The 19,762-nt window shown below is 38.3% G+C and overlaps 1 protein-coding gene across 1 annotated transcript in view; it reads right to left on the reverse strand.

Annotated features, from left to right (window-relative positions):
* Positions 1–19,762, reverse strand: part of MET (MET proto-oncogene, receptor tyrosine kinase) — a 188,510-nt gene that overhangs the window by 71,383 nt on the left and 97,365 nt on the right. Inside the window, exons 3-8 of the mRNA XM_082254068.1 lie at positions 17,778–17,969; positions 10,275–10,409; positions 7,875–8,048; positions 1,027–1,178; positions 709–811; positions 443–579 (exon numbers count right to left, since the gene is read on the reverse strand). Coding sequence (XP_082110194.1) covers positions 443–579; positions 709–811; positions 1,027–1,178; positions 7,875–8,048; positions 10,275–10,409; positions 17,778–17,969 — 893 coding nt within the window. The remainder of the gene's footprint in view (positions 1–442; positions 580–708; positions 812–1,026; positions 1,179–7,874; positions 8,049–10,274; positions 10,410–17,777; positions 17,970–19,762) is intronic.

Here is a 19,762-nt window from a genome sequence, read left to right on the forward strand (position 1 = left end):
GTGAACTGATCTGAATATATATATGATTTGTGCAATCATAGCTTTTTTATATAAAAAAAACAAACAAAAGAAACCCAAAAAACAAGGTTTATTTTGAGATCATTTTGCCTATAATGCAGTCACTAATGACTTTGCATCATTTCTGCTATTCATTTTGGTAAATGGTAGAGCCTCCTTTTAAAAAGAGAAAAAAAAAAACATCTTCCATCGTGCAAGCAGTCATTATCTTCTTTCTAAGGCTGGCCATACATTATACAATTATCTTGTACAATTTTCCTTTAGATTTACCAAAACAATATAATAAGTGGTCAAACCTAAACACTTTAATTTTTATGCAATCAGCCAGGCCCTTGCACTACACAGGTGTAGGTAAATCTAAAGCAAATTAAACAAGAAAATTGTATAATGTATGACCAGCTTATGTTTAGTGTGTAGTATTTACCTCCTAATGGTGCATATATCTTCCCCAATGTAAACTTTTCGGTCCTTTCCACTGTTCAGATAATGTCCTTTCAGGGTAAGCAACGTCTTTCCTGACTGTGGTCCATAACTGGGAGTGATGCCTGCTATCACAGGGTTCTTGTAAATAAAGACATAAAGTACAAGTAAGTGCATACATTCTGTAAAAAAACAGCAGTTTGTTGTTTGGCATTGGTAATAAATAGTAATTTATATATAAAACAAATCACACTGCAAAGCTATACTTACCACAAATGAGAAACTGGTAAAGTTCACTGTCTGTTTTCCATTGGACACACTGCTGCTAATGTTGAAATTGACAATAGCTTCTTGATTGACCTTGCATAGCAACCTTAAATACATTGATACCTTTTATTATATAAAAATCATGTCATAATACAAAAACATATTTTTAACATTGACTTTCTGAAAAAATGGTTTTACTAAAAAATGACCATTACACCATTATTATTCATTCTGTTGTAACTAAAGATATGTGCAATGTAATTATTTATATATGTTTTTAATATTTAAGCAAGAAAGATTTAACCACCAAGAAACTCTTACTTGTTTTGATTGCTGTTCTTTACATCAATTCTGCATTTATTTTTTCCAATCAAAATTGAAATATCCTGAAAGCCTATAGAGTTCAACATAAAATCCCATCCACATATTGTCAGTTGAGTACCACCATCAAATGGAGCAGATGTTGGAATGATCTGAAAAAAAAAATGAAACATTTAGAAACAAATTAAATCTTTAAATATATGATGTTGTTCTGTGGTTAATATTAAACACTGTATAAAAAATAGCAATAAAGATGACAGTAATATTACAGAAGCATATATATACTATGATCTACATCAGTGTAGGGAACCTGACTTTGGGAAGTTTGCATATGGTCAAAGATTGCTCTTAAATCCTGCACATGATATTTGTAATCTTTCAAATCAAAAAGGAAATTAATTGTTTCAGCGTTTCTACTGATTAGCAGGTTTGGCAGATTTGGCACATTATTGATGTGAGTCTTTGAATAGAAGTTACTATCACTAGATGTCTGTTATAGAGTTTTTTTCTTTCCTTATTTATTGGAACACATACATATTGCTGTTTTAAGGCAGTTAAATATGAAATAATGCATACTATAAGTGTAATATTTCCCATTTGAAGCCAGCAGATGACTCACTTGTGTCTACTCTGCAGTTTTTCACAAAGCTTACTTAGGGCTATGCTGTGTGTTGGTTACATTACCTTCTTTGTGAATAGATTTGAAGAGGATAGAATTGAATTACACTTGCACAGATAAATTAGTCAGAGTACACACTCTCTTCTCTCTCTGTTTGAAGATGTGTGCTCATAGTACTATGCATAGCACAATCGGTGCTTGAATTGTCCCATGATTTAGCAGACAGATTTTGAGTATCAGTTTAAAAGGGTACATAATAATGATAATAATATTTCTATACACCTTTTTTAATGTAGCTAGTGTACCTGTGTTTAAGTTAACATTTTAAATTGACAGCAAAATTGCAGGCACCCATGAAGAGCCTGAATGCACTTTTATCTATTTTACATTGGGATCCCTGAAAACTGGGTAAAACAATATGCAGATCTCAACTCTAAGGTCTGATAGAACCCTGTACTAGGCCAATAGGCCACTAAGGCTTGGAGTAAAGTAAGAAGCGTTATTTATAATAACATCTGTTCTAAAAGTTTTATGGTTCTCCAAAAGTACAAAACTGGTGGTATATGCAGACAGTTATGGTGCCTCTATAAAACTTATGCTGTCAGTTAGCAACTATAATTTTTATGTGTGTGGTAGTCTATGTGTTAAACACCATTCCTTTCCTGTAGTATGAAGAAGAGTGTACAACACAAAGGAGGAAGCAAAGCCCTGCCTCTAACAAGATGACTGCCCTCACGCAGAGACACAGTTCACAACAGGTTTGTTAAATCAGGAATGGAGAAACAATCTGCTGCAGAGAGACAACAAGTAATGCTGGTCACTATTCCTTTTCCCTCTTTCTGCCTTTTTTTTGGCATAGCTTTCAAAGTTCAGTTAACCTTTCAATAAACTTCCAGGACAGTGAGGAAAACATAGATGGCAAAGAAAGAAACATTCTTATATGTATTTCAACAGTGAATCAAGTTGACTGCCAAGGGTTAGTCTAAAGGCAAGTTTTTAAACTAAAATATTAAACACATTATACTTACCTGCTCTGTGCAATGGTATTGCACAGTGTGCCCCCCTTGCCTCCTCTTCTGGGATTCTCCCCCCAGCTGTTTCTGTTCATCCTCTCCTGCATGTGCCCCCATAGCAAGCTGCATGCTAGGGGGGCACACGTGTGAGCATGCTCCCAAGCTGGGCTGTGTGCATACACACCAGAGTTTTGCCTGCTCCCTCCTCACAGGTTTGCTCTCAGTGTAGTGAGAGCAGGGAGAGAAGAGGAAAGACCTGTAGCCTTCCACTTAGATAAGTGTTGGGGTGGGGGGGGGGTATGGTGGCACAGCAAGTGGCAAAACATTTTTACTTTAATGCAGAGAATGCATTAAGGTAAAAATACTTTTAACTTTAGAACCACTTTAGAAAAGCTACAGAATCTAGTTAACTGCAGGGATAGCATCACGTGAGAGAAGAGTTTTGTAACTTGGAACATGAAAACAATTGTCAAGCAAGACCAAACCTTTTTTGGGAGCCATCATTACTGCAACCAAGAGGCAACATCATTTTTTTAAAATTATTATTATATTCTTTATTAATTATTATACAGCATACAGTATATAGTAAAAAAGTCAACTGCTAAGTTGGTGTTATTTTTTGGTGGAATCAGTTCCACCACATCTGGCTCGGGCCCTCTGCTCCAAACTCACCTCTACCACTTGTAAACACAAAAGTCTGGCTTCTGTGTTTACAAGTGCCTGTATTCCACAGATATGATCTCCCGAGTAGCTCCAACTGAGTGCAGGATGGGGACAAGGGAGATGAAGGTGCCCCAATGCTGTGCAGATGCCGACATCCTCACGGAATTATCTCTCTGCAAGTGAGAGAGGTGGAGCCAATGACAGTGTGTGGGGAGGTACGTAAGACATGTGGAGGATGGTGGAGCTTTCAAAGAGGTGGGGTGAAGATGGTGGCAGTAGAGGGGGGGGGGGGGTTGAATGCAGAGGTCAGAGCTGAAGAGGGTTGAAAGTGAGATGTCAAAGTCGGAGGGGGATGGAGGGTCATGGTTGAGTTTCTGTACCTATTTTCTGAGAAAAAAAACATATATATATATATATATATATATATAAAAAAATATATATACTGTATATCCACGTGGCAAATCTAATATTCAAAGAACTATCCTGTTCACACATGACTGTAACCTGAAAAGACATTGGGAAACAATAGATTGCTTGGCAGGAAGTTCAGAACAAACAAAAAAACCTGCTCTGATTTCTGTGCACACGGCATACACTGGCATGCTTCCCCTGAACCTTTGTTTACCCCTATTCTTTCTCTAATAGGAATAGAGGAATACGCCAAGCTGTGCACTGACAATTATCAAAGGAAGCACTTTTTGTATATTGTAAATTGTGTTAAAATTACAACAATGGTGGGAAAAATACAAATCTGGTTAGATGGTTTTAGAAAAGCCATTTCAATAAAAGTCACATTTGTATGATATTTATGCTACATTGAACTAAATGATTTATTTCTGCATTATGTTTTGAAGCATTTATACTTCACCAGTAGTCCCTTATCTATAAGGGAAAATAAAAATTGACATGTTGCCCTTATCAACTACTCATGTTAGCTTTTATTTTGTTACTCCAAACAGATAATCACTGATCAGCACCGCTTAGGCAATAAAAGTTCCTTCTTTATTTGATGTCATCATCTAAAATCTTTAAAGGCCATAATGATGCAGGTATTGTCAAAAATATAGAGAGTATATCACACCATACTGGTACTTGCTTTTCTTGAGGGTCCAGCGCTTGCAACATTTTCAAAAGGAAGTGCATGTCTCTACTGACAACAAGATAAGTACTTGTATATTGGCACTTTATCTCACCCTTATGTATAGCATTACATTTCTGCAGCATCCTTGAATTGCTGATACTGATTACATATGCTGTTACTACTTACCTGCCATGGAATGCAGTCAGCACAATGTATTGGTGGAGGTGAGCATAGTTACATAGTTACATAGTTAATGAGGTTGAAAAAAGACATCAGTTCATCCAGTTCAACCTATGATGTGTGTGCGTGTTTGCTTTTAACCGTACATTGTATACCCCTGTATGTTGTGGTCTCTAAGGTGCCCATCTAATAGTTTTTTGAAACTATCAATGCTCCCTGCTGATACCACTGCTTGTGGAAGAGAATTCCACATCCTTACTGCTCTTACAGTGAAGAACCCCTTACGCATTTTAAGGTTAAACCGCCTTTCCTCTAGTTTTAGTGAGTGGCCACGTGTCTTATTGTATCTCCTTTCTCTGAATAGTTTGTTCCTTATGCTAGGGTCGCCAGTACAGAATTTGTACATTGATATCATATCCCCTCTCAAGCGTCTCTTCTCCAGAGAGAATAGGTTCAGTGCTTGTAGTCTTTCCTCATAGCTGATGTCCTCCATTCCCCTTATTATTTTTGTTGCCCTTCTCTGGACTCTTTCCAATTCCAGCACATCCTTCCTGAGGACCGGTGCCCAGAACTGGACAGCATACTCCAGATGTGGCCGGACCAGAGTCTTGTAGAGTGGGAGAATAATCTCTTTATTTCTGGAGTGAATCCCCTTTTTTATACATCCCAGTATTCTGTTGGCTTTGCTTGCAGCGGCTTGGCATTGCATGCCACTGCCAAGCCTGTTGTCTACCAGTACCCCCAAGTCTTTTTCCATCCTAGACTCACCCAGAGGTTCCCCCCCTAGTGAGTAGCTTGCTTTCTGGTTTCTGGCCCCCAAGTGCATTACTTTACATTTTTCAACATTAAACCTCATCTGCCATGTAGTTGCCCACCCCATTATTTTGTTCAGGTCTGCTTGTAAGGTTTCCACATCCTGCATAGAAGATATTGGCATGCTTAGTTTAGTATCATCCGCAAATACTGAGATTGTACTAGATATCCCCTCCTCTAGATCATTTATGAATAAATTAAACAGGATTGGTCCCAGGACAGAACCCCGGGGCACCCACAAATGTCTCAGTATCAGGATCTACACTACATTAGGTTTTTATTTTATTACAAGTAAATAAAAATTGAGGAAAGCTCTTATTTGTACACTGTGATTATCTAGCCTTCCATTAAACCCATACCCTTTTAAAAAAAATTGTCTGTAAAGTTCTCAATATCCTTCTTTACTAAGTATGAGATGATTCATAAGAAAAACAAAAATGAACCAACTTTTACATGAATTTCCTGGTACAGAGTTTGCAGTGCAGGCCTGTTAGGAGAATGCTTGGCACTCCATGCTTTAACCCGTTTCTGCATTTTAGATCACTCAGTCAGAATGGAGTCAATGCCACTAGGTATACTGTTGTTCCCTTAGCAAATCTAACTTTTCAATACTTAACAGTAAGAAGTAGTTTAACTGAACAAGCTTACAAAATTCACAAATTAGCTCTAAAAGCTATGATATCTCAGCCTAAACCACTAACAGCCCCCTCTGGCTGAGTCAGAGAGGCAGACTGATGATGTCACAACCTCTGACTCAGCCAATCAGAGGAAGCTTCATATTTATTGCTAGAATACACTGCTTGCAATACACTGAGTGCCGCTGCGATAGACTCTTCTGTGTTCCGGGTATGAGACAGGAAGTCTCAGCTCGCACCCGGAACACAGTATGGTATGCTGTATGTAGCTACAGCTACATACATTTTATACCGCACATCCAGCGGCCTCACAGGTTAGTGAGGGACATGATTTGTTAGGGCCAGCTGGTAAAGTGTGTGGAAAAATTGAGTTCTTCTTTAAGAAAGAAAGATTTGAGGCAAATTTTGAGGATTATTTGCAATGGCTGGGTGACTGCTTGAGATATTTGCACAGTAGATTTTTTTTTAAATAAAAGAACTTCTTAGCTTCAAACATTATTTTTTTAATTTTGATTGAACTAAATCAACATGCCTTTTTTAACCTAACTATATATCAATGTAAAACAACCCTCCCCACTACTTGCTACATTATTTCATAATCTTTAATCAATTCTGGGGCTTTTCTGTCTTTTATTAACTTTCAGAGGGTGAGTGATTCGGAAGGGGTCAGTGGTTTCAAGCTGCAAAATTAAATTCAAGATGCAATATTCCCGGAGCATGGAATTCTGGGAGATTCATATACTACAATTCCTATGCTCTAATTGGATAATTAATTCCTTGGGGCACAGGAATGAAAGAGCATGATGCCCATCAGCACTGGGCTAACATTTTGAGAGGGGGCTATCCTAATCTGTCCTAATATCCTGTCTGATATTTTAAGATATTTAAAATGTTATGGTAAAAAAAAGTTATTTGGGCACTAATCTGAAGCTTGTAAAAATATGGAAATATTGTTAAATTCAGAAGCACTCTGGCCAAAAAAACCAAACTGAGGTAAAGCATGGCGTATTCACTGAAGTTCCATGTTGTTAAACAGCAGACTGACTGTCATTCAGAAGACTGTCATTCAGGACCATTCAAAATATAAGCCTTAAGGCCAACAGAGCAGGCATTCAAAATGAGTTGCAGGGTAAAAAAATCAGACCAGGCAAAAGCTTACAATTTTTATGTTTGGTTGGAATTTACCATAAGTGTAAATCTATTGTTGTTTTTGAGTGGGCTACTGAATGGTACTGAGAACATCTTAGAATTAGTATCTTTAAAGTGTATCTATGGTCAAAATGTAAAATCATATTTTCATTTCCACATTTTATTTGAATTATTTCTAACCAAGGCTTATCAATCTGAACAATCTTAAGGTTAAAACCTTTTTTGTGAAGATCTCCACACATCTACTACTTTGACTTCTGTGACACGTATTTACTATGCCCTGTGGGGATGTACTGCTGTGTCACACATTTCACAGAGTCTGCCTAATGGCCTACAGAGTTGCTGAGAGGAGTTTGAGGAGGCGGAGTCAGTACAGGAATCCCTGGTTGCAGGGGATATGTAGTTCTAAGACATTGAAACTAAAGAGCAGAGAAGCTGCAAAATATGCAGGGAACCCATAGGTTTGTAAAAGAGGTGGCCAACAGACAGGCAGAATTCACAACATGAAATCTGTAGAAAAAAGTGCATTGTTCTGCTTTGTATAATACCCCATACTCCCTACATTCTTTTAAACAGGAGACCCAGAAAAATGCGAAATCCTCAAGAACAATTGTCTGTCTGAAAGTGTTTTTTGTGTGCTTTGTTTATGAACAGGCGTAGATGAAATGCACAAGACCATGTGATGTATACATTACCTCAGACACAACTGGAGAGCAGGTTTTCGGAATCCACTCATCCACAATGCAGCTGTTTTTTCTGGTACAACGGTTTTTGCACCAGCCACATTTCATATATGAAGGAGTTGAGATGCAATGGCTGCAAGATTTGTAGTGTTCACAACCAAGGCCTACTAATGGAATCTTCATTATCTGCATGAACATAAGCAGACTAACAGTTATAAACATGCAATGTGCTTTACATTACCTAAATGTCTGGGCTCCCTCCTCCTTTTAAAACTCATCTGATGTTAGTATGTACAAAATGTACTTTAATTAAAAAGGTTTAGCTATTTATATTTACTTTAACCCAGTCTTCCACATTGCTGGGTGTAACTGCCATGTAGATCAGGCAAAACATCACAAAAAGACATTCCTTGCCTTAGCAAGAGCATCTTCTTGTGAAATTCCAGCTACTTTGAAACTCCCAGGAACTCACCAGAAGGAGTGTGTTGTCACTTTTGCCTGGGCTCCGTGGGCATGAAATGGGAATAAGGTAAGTATAAATCTAACTTTTTTCGTTAAAGGTACATTTTGCATCTCCTAACAGCTGGTGATCTTTACAGGACACACATTCCACAAACATGTGGAGATTGTACAAGCCCTGCTTTGATACCCCTTAGTCTAACAGAAACTTGAAGGGCGCCAATGTCTTTGGTTGACCAGTAAATTCATGCCTTTGTTACTGAACATGGCTGTGTTATAGGTGGCTGATAATGTGATTTTGTTGTAACGACCTTTGGTGATCATAATTCTATGGACTTATCATGATATATAATAAACAGATTTTAACTGTATATGCTTGTTCAGATAGTTTGAGGTAACACAACAGACCAACTATACCAGTTGCTTGGTATCCTACACATACTGTATCAATTTTAGTGAGCCATCCACCACATAACTAAAATTTCATATACACAGGGACATAAGGATGTGTCTTTTGTACAACTATTTTACCTGTGTTATTCTTTCCACCCTCATACATTTGAGAAGTTTGCATTACCACACTTATGCTGATGTGAAAAAAAAAATACTGCTAACTAGGTATTTGTAATTTTGTTTAAAGTGTAAATATATTGCACTAGGCCAGTGCGCCCTCTCTATCTTATATACTACATTTTGTAAACACTCCTTTGCAAAGTGAACATTAACTTTGCCAACTGTCTACACCATTGGTATATCAATCCCTTTGTGTTAGTTACAATGTATGCCCTATAATGTAAGTTAAATTAATATAATTATTAATCTGTGTAAAGCCTAGTACCCATGGGCTGTGTGTACAGTGGCCGGATGGACAGAAGCTGGCCAGCTCCTGTCGATGGGTCATGACCGAAAAAGGTCTGCTGACCGTCTCCTAGTCAGCACTCTCAGCCAACCAGGGTGTTCTGGCGTGGGGGCTGCCCCCTGTAAGAACACAATAGCATAGCAGGGGAGATTGCTGTACTAACATCAGTTGGTAGTACAGTGGCTTCGACCTGAGCTGTCAGTTTTTTTTTCGTTCAACTTGCTGGGTTGAAAAAAAAAAATAAATAGTAGTGTGCAAGAGGCTTAAGTGTAAAATTTAGTTTATTTGAATAATTATAAGGATTCACTTATGTGTTTAGGAACCTTTACATCTGAACTTGGCCTTAAAACTTGAATATAGTCACACAATTCCTTGATGAACCCTAAAAATTTATTTACAGGACATTATTGAGCGATCTAATTTAAATAAGTAAATGCAAGGTTTTTGTAAGCATAAGTATTTTATTATGTGCATTTCTTGTATGTTTATTGGGAGATTATGCAAAAATGAAAAATAGCATTGAAAAAATGGCCATTGTTTATTTTTAATATACTACCACGTCCTGAGAGAAAAATACGTAGGATTAGCCTGAAGAGATTGAAAATGTATGGCTTAATGAGAGATAACCAAAGATACTGTAAACACATCAAAACAAGAGAGTCAAGTAAACCTCTCTCTCTAGTCGTTGATGGGTTAGGTTGATTTACAATGGTATTTTCCTAACAATCTGGTAACATTACTTATGATCGTTAAACATTTTCAGTGTAGTTGGATTTATGCTGTGTTCTCTCTATTTTTCTGATATAATTGACATATTTATTCTACTTTCATAATTAAGGAGCAGCGTTTCATCATGACCTATAATATATAATGCAAACAATAGGAAAACAATTACATTTAATATTATTTAAAACATATGCCTTGAATGCAACATTCATTTTAGACTCGCAGTGATCAATCATAATACATTTTATTTCCTCCATGATTAAATATATGTTTCTATTATGTCAATTATCCTATAAATGCTGCTCAGTATGTAGTGCTGCGTAGGATGATATAATTCTAAGAAAAAGATTGTGTATGGTGAGTCTTACCTTCTTTGCTGTACTAACTAGGACATATTCATTCTGCTTGGATGTCTCATTGATCACTACTGCGGAAGTCACGGGATGTGTGTCAAGGGCAATATTGACATGAGGCTGAGTTTGATCAGAACGAGAAATCACAACCTGAAAGACAAAAACAATGATTTTTTTTAAGAACATTGACTGGTTTCTTCATTATTAATCTCAAATCAAACTAACCAAACACACATACTAAAAGTGGAGGAACAGCATTAATTAAAAAAACTTTCAGATGGGAATGGGAAACTTTATCTCTTGACTTTCCTGCCTCATTTTATAAGGAGGAAAATGTGTTGAGAAAGGAAGAAGACTGATGGCTTCTAGTTGATTACTTTACTGTAGTCTAATTTATTCCCTCCTGCCCCCGGTTCTTATGTGTGGGGGAAAGTTAGATCCACATAATCCTCATACTCATGGGGTTCCTAAACTTCTTACGGAGCACAAAAGGAGTAGAAAGTCCGCATACACTTCAAGGTTGTTATTTTCAGAGAAGAAGGCTATAAGGTCCTTGTGGCCACTTGTTCCTAAAGAAAACAACTTGATATTGATGGTGTATATTGGCTGGTATTAGTATAGCAAGAACCCCAAGATAATTTCAAAATCATCAGATCACTCAAAAGGGTGCATATGCAAATAAGATAGCGAATAACTTGAAATTACCTTCATTAAATTAAAGTAAAAAAAAGCAACAAAGAAACAAACAGGGGAGGCACAGTTTACATATTTCACACTGCAGAAAGTGCTTTGACAAAGCTTGCTTTTATTTACTTTCAGTCCCGCTTCACACATATGTGATGTGGTAACCCTGCAAATCCACTGCAGGTTCCTTCATCGCGTTCAACTAACAGGCAGTTCATACTGCCATGTGGGAATCGCTAGGGGTGTTAATACAAAGTTAACGACAACCCCAGATCAGTTTGCATATCACAGTGCAAACTGTCAGTTCAGACATGAATTGGATCGCATAGGTGTGAATGCAAAAAAGGGTCCTGTGCGAGTTGTGTTGGAATACGATGTGAATTCAGCCATACAATCTGTATGGCTGAATTCATATCGCACAGACATCGCATGTGATTTGCAGAACAGTGCGCTGCAAATCACATGCAATGTCTGTCATCACGTATATGTAAAACGGCTCTTATTCTATAAAAATTATTTCAAATTATCCTCGTTGGGTGTGCAACCATCCCAATTTTTTGCACATGGATCTACAACAGTCATGACTAGGTTAGCACTCCATGGCTGTGAGGATTGGGCCAACCCACCTAGGGCAGCAGGAGTGTATTAAAACTTAAAAGGGTAATCAAAAAAAAAATGCATTACATTTCAGCCTAAATAATACATTTAAACAGAAATTTGCAAGATTGAAATGAGTAATTATGTAATACACTTTTATGGTTGTTAGCAGGGCCATCTTACCGAATGGGCACGCTGGGCAGTTGCTCCACCTGCCCAGCGTCCCAGCCCCAGCTAAGCATTAGTCCCGATTCCCATGTGCATTCCGCCGCTGAACATAGCAGGTGGCAAGCGCCTGTTGGCCCTGCGCTGCTGTCAGGCCACTTGGGCTATGGTGGGGGAGCCCACAACTGCAGGAATGCCTGTCTGCCTCCACGGTAACAGGCACACACAGGACAGTAGAGTCTGACCCCCGTCTGCGTTTGTGTTCACTGAACCCAGCCGCCAAACTTCATTAGCCTGGCACTGCTGTACCAATAAATATCGCCTTATGAATAATTTGCATTTTTATTCTCGTGGGTGATTGTGTAGGCAGGGCCCCCCTGCACTGTATTGCCAGGGGCCCTTTAATGCTCTTAAGATGGCACTGGTTATAAGGCTGGAGTTTCAATTTTCATGCAGAGTTCACTGTGTGAGAGAAAGATGTCATTCTGTTTATGATATTTAGGCTTCATGCTCTGATTCTCACACAGAATGAACACAATATAATTGACCCAAACTACAGTTTAACAAGTTTATCAAGAAACAAATTCTGACATTCCATTCACATTTGCCCTCAAATATCTAATTACCATAAATACATTCAGAAATGGCAGTGTGCTGCTAACTGGCATAACTCTACAGTTAGAAATATTCATCGTAAAATACCTGACTAATCGTGCAGCTAACAGCTGTACTCCTGTATTTCCCAGACTCAGATTGGACACAAACAATAAGACCAGCTGAAACAGCTGCAAAGTTTCACGTAAAATAAAAAAAGTGAGCGTGAAAAACTTTTCTCTAAGTTTTAGCATAGGAAGGAAGTAAATTTCTTGCTATTTTCCTGACTTCTTTGGCAGCTGCCCCAATAACTATATTACCCATGTGTTTTGTCATATTCACACTACCTAATCATGTAACGAGCGAACAGGCAGCACACAGGCCCTGGTTAACACTTGATCAGTCAAAACAGCTTGCAATTACCCGTTCAAGGCATTTTATCAAAAAACACCTGTCACAGTCAACAAAAACAATACTAAGAAAAATGTCCATCTATTGTGCTTTACACAACAGTACGATCCACGCTGCCACTCAACAATAGTGTATATGTTTAATATTTAAAACCAGTTGCTCCCAGCTGAAAAAGCAGGTAATAAAAGGATGTATGTTTGGTTTTCTTTATGACCTAAGATTGGAGTGCTATTATTGAGCACCTGTAGAACCTAGAAGTTTAAGGGCCAATCACATTACTGCCTTGCAATGCATTTATCTGTGTTGGTGGGCTGCAGTATAATTCTTTGCGAATGGCACCTCAAAAATGCATTTGTGCTGCACAATGATTGGTGTCCTGTGTAGCTTGCTATACGCACACGTTGCTGGGCTTTGCAGTTGATTTTTTTAACAGTTTTTTAATGAACCACAGTGGATCACAATGTGTGCATTGCAGCACATCGTGTTGTGGTGCGAATGGGCCCTAACTTCTGACAATTTTTTTTATATTTAAAGTACACATACTGAGCACGTGATAGTACATATACCGTATTTTCCGGCATATAAGACGACTGGACGTATAAGACGACCCCCCTATTGCATGATCTACTGGTAATACTTATACTTAGGTTACCTTGGAGATATTATACTCAGCGTATAAGACGACCTCCCATTTTTGGGGGATTTTTTTGAGGTTCAAAAGTAGTCTTATACGCCAGAAAATACAGTATATAGTTACATAGTTAGTCTGGTCGAAAAAAGACAAAAGTCCATCCAGTTTAACCAATATAAAGGGAAAAAAAACATACAATCCTATATACACAATCCTATACCCGCAGTTGATCCAGTGGAAGGCAGAAATCCCCAGCAAAGCATGATCCAATTTGCTCCAGCAGGGAAAACAATTCCTTCCTGATCCCCTGAGAGGCAATTGGATATTCCCTGGATCAACTTTACCTACAAATGTGAGTACCCAGTTATATTATGTAGATTTAGGAAAGAATCCAGGCCTTTTGTTAAGCAATCTACTGAGCTGGTCAGAACCAGCTCTTAAGGGAATCTATTTCACATGTTTACAGCTCTTACTGTGAAGAAACGTTTCCGTACTTGGAGACTAAATCTATTTTCCTCTAGACGTAAAGAGTGCCCCCTTGTTATCTGTGATGACCTTAAAGTGAATAACTCACCACCAAGTTCACTATATGGACCCCTTATGTATTTATACATGTTGATCGTATCCCAATAATCTCCTCTTTTCAAGAGAGAATACATTTAGTTAATTTACCCTTTCCTCATAGCTGAGCTCCTCCTCTTATCAGTTTGGTTGCCCTTCTCTGCATTTTCTCCAGTTCCCTGATACCCTTTTTGAAAACTGGTGCCCAAAACTGAACTGCTTATTCCAAATGAGGTCTTACTAATACAGGGGGGCAAAAATGATCTCTCTCTCTCTGCAGTCCATACCTCTCTTGATATGATGAATAGCAACTTGGTTTAGGTACAGAGGAATTAAAAAAAAAATACATAGAATATCTGTACTATAATAAGAAACAGCTGTATGTCCATGTGTTGGGAAGCACAAATGTCAAGTCACAGTCATTAATATAATGTGGACACCAAGGGGTTTATTTTCTAAAGCTGGAGAGTGCAAACTTAGTCACAGTTCTGCATAGAAACCTATCAACTTCCAGATTGTATTGCCAAAGCTTAATTGAACAAGCTGAGGTTAGAAGCTGATTGGTTTTTATGCAGAAATGTGACTAATTCTGAACTCTCTAGCTTTAGTAAATAAACCCCCAAGGCACTAAATAGTCCCACTAATAAAGAAATTATAAAAAAATAGTCCCACTAATATGATAAAACAACGTGGAGCTCAGTGTGGATGAGTGTCAAGGCAGATCCCTGTTTTATGTTTAGCAGGGGTAAGCAGGGTTAGGGTGGCAGCAGTAGAGGGGGACAGAGGAGAAGTGACAGGAGAAGGAGTGGGGTTGGGTTGGAAGAGGTATAGGGAAGGGGTAGATGCTCTGTTCAAGTAAGCTTAACTGTGATCACTTCCCAGTCTTAGCTTGATATAATAGATCTGCATTCAGTAGGAAATTGTTACCACTGACAAAAAACTTGGTTTTCATGAATTTTTCTTCCTAATGTTTTAGAGAGCAGACGAGCTCCTCCATTCTCAAAATCTCATTGACTATGGATACATATTCATTAATGAAGATCAGAGTCTTTCTATTAAGTTGGATCTGGCCACATTGACAAGGTTCATTAATAGGAATTGCATGTACTGTTTTTTTGGGAAGTAGGGTAAGATGGAGAAGGAAGGTTGCTGGGATGCTGCACAAGGTTTACCCTGTAAGTTCAGGATTAATTTTCTTTATTTCTTCACAATGAGGTTGGGCAGGACTAGAAGATTTGTGAGACCATATAAGTGGGAGGAGGGGAATAGATGACATTTCTTGTTCTAGATGAACCAGTCCCTTAGTTGAGGAGTGTTTATACCTCATGCCTCATTATATCATGATAGTGGATAGGGTTATGGTGGAAATCAAAGTCTTCCATATTTTTTGGTAGGAATAAGATCATGGTAGATATCCTTCAGGTCTGATAAGCTCATAGAAATTGGGTAAACTCAATTTGAACTGAACAGAGGAAAAAGGAGGATGGAATTGGGGGGGGGGGGGCTATAGGAGATATAGTAGATGGAGGGGGGAAGGGGGTTGGAAGAGGAATAGGTAAGGGGTAGCAGAAGGCAAAATTGTTTATTTTCCAATATGTTGTTTTTTCCAAACCAGTCCTCACTCTTTCTTGATGCTTCTCAAGGGGAAGTTCTGCTTCATGACCTACCCCCCTTCTATTTTTTGCACTTTTTATGGGGAGGGGAGCAGGAAACTGGTTTTGACATGTGCCCACTCCCACTTCCAGTCGAATTGCCCTGACTATTCTACCAGAAGTTCTCCTCCTCAGCCTGCAACCTTCTTGGACACGTCACAGGTCCCAGAAGGGTCCATTCACAAAGCGCAGCACGGCTCATGGCTCAGGGCAGCCAGCTGTGGAGCCGCACAGAATTACATCCGGTTGCCCACAGTAAGCATGCTGGCACCGGGGACGCAAAGACCAGCACAGAATCAGCTTGGATGAGGACAGCACAGGACCCCTGGACAAGTAAGTGTCCTTTTATTAAAAATCAGCAGCTACAGTATTTGTAGCTGCTGACTTTATTTTTTTTCAGACTGAAGAACCACTTCAATTAAAGATGAACTTCAGGCAAACACCAAAATACACAGATAAAATACACATATAGGAGCTGTTTTACCTTCCAAATGATTTGTACCTCTGTCTATCCGGTTCATAAAGGTACACAGCTCTGTCACACAGTGCAAACTTGTCTGGCTGGACAAGCGACCTGCAGGTAAGTAACAATTACAGCTTTTGTCCCTGTGACTGGATAGTAAAAAGAAGATGTAGCAGACTGATGAGCCCATCTCTTTGTCAATGGGTATCCCAGTTCACGTATATTGGCATTGTAATACGTAATGACCTATACTATTACCTGGCTAACAATTAATACCCTGTGTTGCAGAAATTAATACTTAAATGCCAAATATGGAAAACACTCCCATTGACCACTTAGCGCTGATTTCGGCTCTGATTGGGTCTCCGATGTAAAAACTGGAAGCAATGTCATAACATCACTTCCAGGTACTGGAGCCCTAAAGGTGCCAGATTTAAAACTTGAAACGTTTTGAATGCTTTTAAGTGAGAGGAGGGATTTGGGGTCTTTTAGACCTCAAGTCCCGCCATAAAGAGCACCTGTCACTGCCTATTACTGTCACAAGGTATGTGTACAATGTGAATGTTCACTTTGGGAAATAGACCTTTTCTACTCTTTTAGTAAATCAACCTCAGGTCTTGTTTCTGCCTGTGCTTGGCTAAGGCTGTCTAAAGAGTAGTGAGAAAACTGTTTGTAGTTTTGGTATGTGCTTTACATTGCTATCACTTTATTATTTAAACCGTATAATACTACAGGAAGCTAATTAGCTTTGTAAATTGAAGCCTAAATGATAAACATCTAATGTTAAAAAGCAGAACATTATGCATACTGATTTTATTTTTTTGCTCTAAAACCTGCAAAAAATAGAAAGACTTTGATTAAGCAGGAAAACTTAACATACTTTAAACTGTTAGTAAAGGCTAATTCTAACTAGATCTTAAAAATGTTCCCTTCCTCACTTTCTACCTATCATGCATACCCTGTGTAAATAAGATCTGTGTACTCTTTTTTACTTTTCTTTTAATCCGGTCTAGTCATGTTATTCAGCAGCTCTAGCTCCCCAGCGTAAAGGACAGCTCTGCAATAGCTGTGAATTACCAGAATTACTCCCTTCTCTCCCCTGCAGCGGCTGCTCACTGACACAGGGGTATTAGAGCTGATGGATCTTGTGACCGTACTGGAATTTGTATATAGGGTATGTGGGATAGGTTGGGGAAGGGAATGCTTTTGAAAATAGCTATAGCTAGCCTTATCTTCCACTTTAAGGACGTAGGACTAAATCTATGTACAATATAGGCGTGAACAAACTGCAGTCTTTTTGTTCCTTAAAGATAACTGTTGAAGTCTACATATTAGTATATGAAGTATGGTAATTTCAATTTTATAATAAAAATAATGATAATAACTGTTACAATAATATGAGCACAAGCCCCTATCACATATGCATCATATATACATATATATATAGATAGATATATATATAGATAGATAGATATATCTATATCTATCTATCTATCTATCTATCTATCTATCTATCTATCTATCTATCTATCTATCTATCTATCTATCTATCTATCTATCTATCTATCTATCTATCTATCTATCTATCTATCTATCTATATATATATATATATATATATATATATATATATATTATTTATATAATTTTTTTATTTTACATTGTCTGTATTAAAAGGCTGTCACTTTTACCAGAGAAACAATCCAAAGATGTCATATTTATTTTTCATTTTTATACAGAAACAAAAGAAGGGCCGTCTTACCTGCATGAAGCGTCCTCCAGATGTGCCCAGATTGGCTATGGTAAGGCTGCCTTGAGTAAAGACTGAGATGGATGTCAACAACACATCATTAAACTGACCCATAAACAGGTCAAGACGTTTTAGCGGGCTCGAAACTTCAACACGATGTTCATCAATCGGAGAAGAACACTGGGAGGCATTCCGCAGATATGTCTGGAAATGTAACACTTACAGTCAGCAATCAAGACACAACATGACATGATTCTTAGAGATGCACTTAGGCTCAGATTAACATGGCAAAATAGTGTCAACAGAGCTACAACACGTCAAACATGTATTATGACAGGTTAGTGCAAAAGAAAAGAACTATTATGCACATTACTAACAGAGGCTTTCCCTAAATGATGTACAGTAAGTGTTTAGCATTGTTGTAATAGATTGATTCTAATTGGTTCTAAAAGGCAAGCACCTTGAATATGATTTGTTGCCAATTCCTATTTGTAGATGTGGTGGTTTTTACGCAAACCACTCCAATTGAAGCTTATCTCCAGGCAATCTATTTTGTTTTTGTTGTACATAACGCAGGGACGAGTTAGCATTTATTTCAGGGTATTTTCCTGTTGTTGATCTCACTAAGAGGTTTTTTTCACTTCCCATCTCTGTCCTGACCCCAGCACAAGAAAACTGCCAAACAGGTTGTCACTAGGACGGGACAGCAATAAAAACAGAAAAGGAAGTTTCAACCCTGTATTTTTGTGTGTGTCCCCACATTTTCCATCACCTCCTGCTCTGACAATATGTACACTAGGCTGTAAAACCGATATAAATGATATATGCCATGGAACCACAGTGCTCAGTAAAGGACAGGCATTGGGCACACTCTAATGTGTCAGACGCTGAAGATACTTCTGCAGCTGTAGATCTAACAGAGCAAACATCAGTAACATGGGTGACAGGAAAATGTAAGCATTAAGTTTTGTTTTTACAGGCGGCCCTTATTTTTACGTTTTTATTCTAGTGACAAAGCCATTTTAATTCTACACTTTACATGAGAACAGTAGTCTTTTTTAAAATATTTTAGATATATACATATATACCCAAACTGTCCTCTCCGCTCCTCCCATAACCTTCTGCTCTCTAGCTCCCTTGTCTCCTCCTCCCATGCTTGTCTCCAGGACTTTTCCAGAGCCTCTCCCATCCTCTGGAACTCACTAACCTAACCTGCCCGGTTATCTTCTATCCTGTCTACTTTTGTGCGTTTCCTGAATGCGTATCTATTCAGGAACGCCTATCCTGCCTTCAGCTAACAACCAAATCTTCTACTTCCCTCATCAGTTCATCCCTCACAGTCGCTACCTTTTGTTTAATCAGCCCCTCCCTCTTAGATTGTAAGCCCGCAGGAGCAGGGCCCTTCTAATCCTCTTGTTTTGAATTGTACTGTTGGTGTATTGTCTCCCTTTTTACTGTAAAGTGCTGCGCAAACTGTTTGCGCTATATAAATCCTGTATAATAATATTAATATCACAAAATGAATAGGTTTATATTAAAAATCTGTCCGAATCCCAGGTGCCCTCATTTATGCTGATTACATGTGCAGGTTATGCTTACTGATCTCATGACATTTCTAGAAAGTAGAGTCTCTCATTAAAAACATCAGACTCTCAAGTCTCTAACTAGGTGAAACACTCACAATGTTCTTGGTATCCAAAGAACACATGCTGTTTGTCCAGGCTTTATGTTAAAGCAATAATGTGACTTAAGAATCTGAGCCTGTTACGTATGAATGTTAATAATAGATCCCCTTTAAAGTGTATTTAAAGTCACTCGTTTTTAACTTTCAGAGTAGTAAACAGTCATTTTCAAACAAGATGGTATCCTAAAAGCAATGTAGTCATAGTAGTTGCAGCTTAAAGGTTGGATTTCTCTTGCAGCCTGCTAGGCAGTGCTTAAAATAGTGGGAGGGTCTGGGCAGGGATTTTACATAAATTCCCTAAACTCCTTCAGAT

Source organism: Pelophylax lessonae (assembly GCF_965119305.1).
Source record: "Pelophylax lessonae genome assembly, chromosome: 4".
Lineage (NCBI taxonomy): Eukaryota > Metazoa > Chordata > Amphibia > Anura > Ranidae > Pelophylax > Pelophylax lessonae.